The following is a 6,000-nucleotide window of genomic DNA, read 5'->3' on the forward strand; positions in this document are numbered from 1 at the left end:
GGAAGAAACCGAATCAACTATTCATTTGACATATTAATATGTTTTAGAGCTTTAGCTGATGAATTGACTGGTCAACTGATTTATTTTGATGATCAATTAATGGTTTGTCATTTCCTTAAAGCAGAAACGCCATCGACGTGTCCCTGATAGCTTCAGTCGGATATGATAGATGACTGAACATCTTTGGGTTTTTTGCTAACAGTCAGATAAAACAAGCAAATTGAAAAAGTCATTGTGAGCTCTGGGAAATTATATTGAGCATTTTTCACATATTATAGACAAAACCATGAATCAATAAAGCTTCTTGCAGTATTGATATGTTTGCCAATAACATTTCCAGAAACAACTTCACTATGAGAGTCATTTCTCCTGTGATGCTGATGGTGATTCAGATGACCTCCACTCCACCACAAAAGAAAAAAAAAAAACAATCTCCTGTCCACGTGTCTCTTCAGACAGTTTGAGAGTAAACTGTATCAGTTGATCTGATGAGGATCAGGTGCTGTAAACTCTTCCTCAGAGGTGAGGAAGGTTCAGCTCTCTCCGCTACATCTCTGCATCTCTGCTTCTAATCCACCTTAAATGTCACCTTGACAGAATCGACAAGCCTGTCCTCAGCCAGCCGGGATGGAGAGAGGGGGGGGGGGGGGGGGGGGGTGTTGTTGCGGACGTTGTTATTTTGATTAATATTCAATAGTGTTTGTCCACAGTTAGATTGAGGGATGAATCTGGGAACTCTAGAGCAGACTCTAAAAGGGAAACTATTGATGAGATTTTATCTCTCGGGTGCGCTGAACATGCTGGATTATTTAAAGTCATATCCTAAAAAAACACATTGAAAGTTTGATTTTTTAGTCGGGGGAGGGACTCTGGGGTGTCCTCGGACACCCCTCAGAGCGCGACCTGTTCATGAGGCGTGAGGTCAACCTCCTCCGGGCTGCTCTGCTTACTTTTTAACCCCCGTGTGAACCGCACCGCACCGCGCCGCGCAGACAGCCACCGCTCCGCTCCATCTCCCGGCGGCACGCAACAAGAATCTCGGTGAGGAAAGGGGGAAAAATCAGCATGCAACACGACAACCACGCTTTCCCCCTGCAGTAACGCATCTCCACAAAGTCACACTACTCTCTGCACACATTCACGGCTCTAATCGTTGACAGTACTGGAGAGGAGAAGGGAGAAATTTAAAAAAAACAACAACAACACGGGAAGTAGGAAGCATAAATAAATGTACCTGTAACTCCACACTGTAGCCCTGATAGAAGTGTGTCGGGAACACCGCCAGCTGATGTTGCACTTGGAGGGAAACTGTATAATCCATTAACCAGAGGATGCTGAATAGCGACAGACTGAGCGGGAGACGCGTCTACTGTTGGCAGCAGTACTACACTGTAGTACAATCTGCCGCTGCTCTCCGCCCCGCTGCGCTCCTATTGGCCGCACGGCGCTCATCAGCGGCGTCAGGAAGAATATCATCTACTCTGCACTCAAACCACAAGCAGGGACTGATGATGCACTTAAGTGTAGCCTTTTATAATAATAATAATAATAATAATAATAATAATAATAATAATAATGATAATAATAATAATAATAATACTTAGTAGTAGTAGCAGCAGGACTGTAGCAATTATTTTCTCCCCCTTAGAAAATTCTGACCAAACACCAAAAGGAAAGTGTCAAAATCAATTAATTGTTTGGATTTTTCATCAAATTTATTTCCAAAAATGAAAGTCAAAATGTTGTTTGTGGGTTGTCTATGTTGCCAGTAATAAAATCTTTTTTGAGAAATACTGTAATTCATTATTTATTTTTACTTTTGTTGGATTAAAAGTAGTAACAAGCTGCTCTCATCAATATATTTATATCACCAATGGATCAAATGACTGTTTGTAATGTGAAAGGCTCATTGGGATGAACCCTTACTGGTTTGGTTCTATGGGTTGTACTGGTTTGGTTCTATGGGTTGTCCTGGTTTGGTTCTGTGGGTTGTACTGGTTTGGTTCTATGGGTTGTACTGGTTTGGTTCTATGGGTTGTATTGGTTTAGTTCTATGGGTTGTACTGGTTTGGTTCTATGGGTTGTATTGGTTTAGTTCTATGGATTGTACTGGTTTAGTTCTATGGGTTGTACTGGTTTGGTTCTATGGGTTGTATTGGTTTAGTTCTATGGGTTGTACTGGTTTGGTTCTATGGGTTGTACTGGTTTGGTTCTATGGGTTGTACTGGTTTGGTTCTCTCTCACCGTGCTCTTCAGCTTTGTTTCCAGCTGGTTCCGGTGAAAAGGTTAAAAACCAAACAACAGACACAGTTAGTGACTAGCTGGTGAATACAGTGGAGCCTTTAGCAGCTGAAGAGACAGATGTTTTTCTCAGGAGTTGGTGGAGACCAAACCAGAGCATCAAGGAGCCACAAGCACGACTCGTAGAGGATGTGAAGTTGCTCCGTGTCTGTATTCACTAAAAATACTTCATAGGGTGATGTGGCAACGTTTGGTTTACATCATGTTGTGCTGCCCCATAATGGCCAAAAATATAATTTGAGGCAGATTTTTATTATTGAGTCCTTCCAAAATATTGGAATGAACCAATCAAATCCCTCCTTGTATTTTAATTTTACTCACCAGATTACTAAATTTCCCACACAGAGAAAATGGCCTATTTTTGGTAGTAGTTTTACTTTATATTGTTTTATTGCAAATATAAGAAGGAAATTTTACATCTTTAATGTATAACATTATAAATTAATTAAAATATACATATCTCTGCACAATAGAGATGAATAGAAATTGTGTCATACTATTTGTATTGATTTCAAGTGGACAAAGGGACAACACATATCCTGTACCTGATATGGAGACACTGACTGTTTGTCTAATATTCTGAAGAAGGAGGCAAATCCATTGCAGAATCTGGTGGATAGAAGTTCAGATGCTACTGACACAGGAGGGTTTGTTATCCTGTCAACAGCAGCATGCAAGGCACGTGCATTATTATTGTTTTTGGTGGTGATGTCAGAGAAAAAGGACCGTCTTGCTACCTTAGTGGGTGCAGTGGCATCAATAACATTTGTAATTTTAGAGTAGAAATGATCTACAAGCTCATTGACTGAGATCCAAGAGAGGGAGGTGTGAAGAGAGAGCCTGAATAAATATTTCACAGGTGTTTTCAGTGATATTCTATATATATTGTGATTACTTCTGTTTGAACATTTGGCTGCACAGAGATAATGCTCTCAAAGACGACACAGGAATGATCAGAGAGAGCGACATCAGTCACCACAACCTCAGAAATGTTCAGACCTCTGGAGATGATTCGGTCCAGAGTGGGCCCCTTGTTGTGTGTGGACTCCGTCACATGCTGGGTCAGTCCATAGTTATCAAGAACACAACACAGTTCTTTAGTCCTCTGTCCTGGGGGTTGTCAGCATGGATGTTAAAATCACCAACAATAACTACACAGTCAAAGTCAATACAGATTATAGACAGCAGTTCAGCAAAGTCATCAAAAAGTCTTCACAGTATTTAGGTGGCCTGTAGATATTTAGGAACAAACTCCAGAGGAGGAGTTCAGCTGAAGAGCCACACAGTCAAAATAAACAACATCTCCATCAGATATCTGCTTGCATTGGAGGGAATCATTAAACAAAATGGTGAGTCCACCTCCTTTCTTACGCACTCTAGCTTCACTCATAAAACTGACGCTGTGAGGGGTCGACTTGATAAGAACAGCTGCACTGTTATCTTGGTTGTTATCTGAACAAGTTTCATATATGTTTTTACTGTCAAAGACCTGATGTTATTAATAAAGTTAGATTTCGTGTGTTAAAAGCATTATTTGCCCATTTTTTTGCGACAAGCTGTGGCTGACGGGGAATGGATGCTAAATTTATAAGTTTGCAGAACCGGTTGAGTGCTTCCTGTTTCTTAGCAGATTCACAATTCTTTTTCTATTACCTATCAACACAGGAACTGAGGAAGCTGCCAGCACATTGGGTTCCAGCTCCTCCTGGGAAGAGTCATGAGTGCTATCAACCTTGCAGCCTGGACCCAGCAGATATCAGTTAGAGCTCGCTGTATTTTGTACACAGACAGCTGGACGTGCTGTGCTATTATCAGGCTCGGGAGAGAGAGGATGATTCTGATTCCATCATGGAGGGAGGGAGCGGGTGTGACAATTCTGTCAAAACTGGCTGAGGACTTAAAACCGATGGTGGAGGTAAGTTTGGTCCCAGCAGTGACCGGCTCTTTCATCCGGTCAGTGAACTCCAAGACGGGGGAGGAGGGGGAAAGGGTGACTGGAGAGGAGGGTGACCTGGATGTGGTTTGGGGGGGGTGAAGAAGGTGAATCTTGAATGATGTCTCTCATGTTTAAAGCTCTCTTCAGGCGGCAGCTCTCCAAGGTTTCTACCATGCTGTGTTATGTCTTCCTCCTGTTTTGATTCCTCTTGTCTCTTGTCCTTGGCAGAGGGAACAGATGGGTGACGCAGGAAGTAAAATAGGTTAGAGGTGAGCAGTTTTACTCCTGACTTGTTAAGGCAAAGTCCTGTGCCTTAAAAAGATGTCTGCAGTCCCAGAAAAAGTTGAAATTGACAATAAAGTGCACTGAATGGATGATACATGCTGTTGAAAGCCATGTGTCCAGTGCCAACACACTGCTGAATCTCTCAACTCCTCTTCTGACTGGTGGTAGAGGGCCACTGATAAACACCTCAGCATTCAAGGAGCTGACTGTGTTCAACAGATCAATAAAGTCTCGTTCCAGTACTTCAGACTGTTGTTTCACAACATCATTGGCCCCTATGTGCCCCATGATGGTTTTCACAGTTGGATGTGCAGCCATGATATGCAGGATTATTTCTGTCATGTCAGAGACCATATCATTGGGAAACAGAGTATTTGGGTGTTTTTTTAGCTTTCCCTGTAGCCTTTTACTTTCTGAGTTACTCTCAGTTCTTACCCTGCTGTGTGAAGATGAGAGGTTATCCAGGTCATCAGATGGAGATCCGGGTCCTGCAACAGTGGAGCAAATCTGTTCTTCAGTTGCACACTCAGTCATTGGGGAGGTTTGTTGCTTGATCTCCCTTTTGTCCACAGCTGTGTCCTACTGAGAGCAGGGGTTGAAGAGAGGCTCTGCCTGGATGATAACGCAGGCCGGCCAGTCACATCACAAATCTCAGGGCGCTGGGCTCTGCTTGTTACCTGTCCTCCTATTTCCCAGGGGAATGATTTACTGTTAGACTTTGCACCAAGAGAGTTCCAGAGAAGACTACCACTTGTAGATTTATTACCTGGTACACCTCCTGTTTCTTGGGAGTCTTGTTGGTGCTAATTAGCTGCGTGTTAGCATGTTCTTGCCCACTGTTTTGAGTCAATGGTAAAGCGGTGTCATTCCCACATAGTCCATTCACTCCCACATTCACTTCTAACTGGTGAATTTTGGTTTCCAACTCTGCAATCTTCTGAAGAAGTTTGTGGTTGTTGTCTGTGGAGAAGGAACCAAAGGAGTTCAACAGCAGGAGGACTTTGGTCATATAGTGGGAGCTGAAGCCGAGGTAGTTGGGTCACGGCCTGCAGGGTCTGAGGCAGCTCCATTTACTGGATCCAGCTTGGCTGAGCGGGACTTCAACTGGATTTGTCGCTGAAGGAGACAAACCTTCAGTTTGTTGGATTTTGTCTGATACTGGAAAGCTGAAGTTCTTGAACAGTGGACACTGTGGTGATGCAGCTCCACACTGCTAAACAAGCAGAGAGAGAAATCACAGGACAAAATCTTGCTGTGCAGTCTGAATCAAAGGTCCAAAAATACACTGAAGTGTTTACTGCAGCATGAGCCCTTTTACTTTATGTTAAATAAGTAAAATAAAAGCTCACAAAAATGATTAAAAAAAATTAAAAACTCAAGAGTCAAAACAAACGGGGCAAGACGGAGGTGGCCTTCCTGTCATACAGTTGTGACAGTTGTCATTGACAACATGTTCAATGGCCATATGCATGTCAGGA

The 6,000-nt window shown here is 42.7% G+C and overlaps 1 protein-coding gene across 2 annotated transcripts in view; it reads right to left on the reverse strand.

Moving 5' to 3' along the window:
* zmat4a (zinc finger, matrin-type 4a) overlaps nt 1-1,384 on the reverse strand; it is a 127,041-nt gene extending 125,657 nt beyond the window's left edge. For both annotated transcript variants that reach the window (XM_044361965.1, XM_044361974.1), the window contains exon 1: nt 1,235-1,384. In XM_044361965.1, coding sequence (XP_044217900.1) covers nt 1,235-1,321 — 87 coding nt within the window. In that variant the 5' untranslated portion in view covers nt 1,322-1,384. The remainder of the gene's footprint in view (nt 1-1,234) is intronic.
* Between the last annotated feature and the right edge of the window lie 4,616 nt (nt 1,385-6,000).

The sequence above is a fragment of the Thunnus albacares genome, chromosome 2 (assembly GCF_914725855.1).
Source record: "Thunnus albacares chromosome 2, fThuAlb1.1, whole genome shotgun sequence".
Lineage (NCBI taxonomy): Eukaryota > Metazoa > Chordata > Actinopteri > Scombriformes > Scombridae > Thunnus > Thunnus albacares.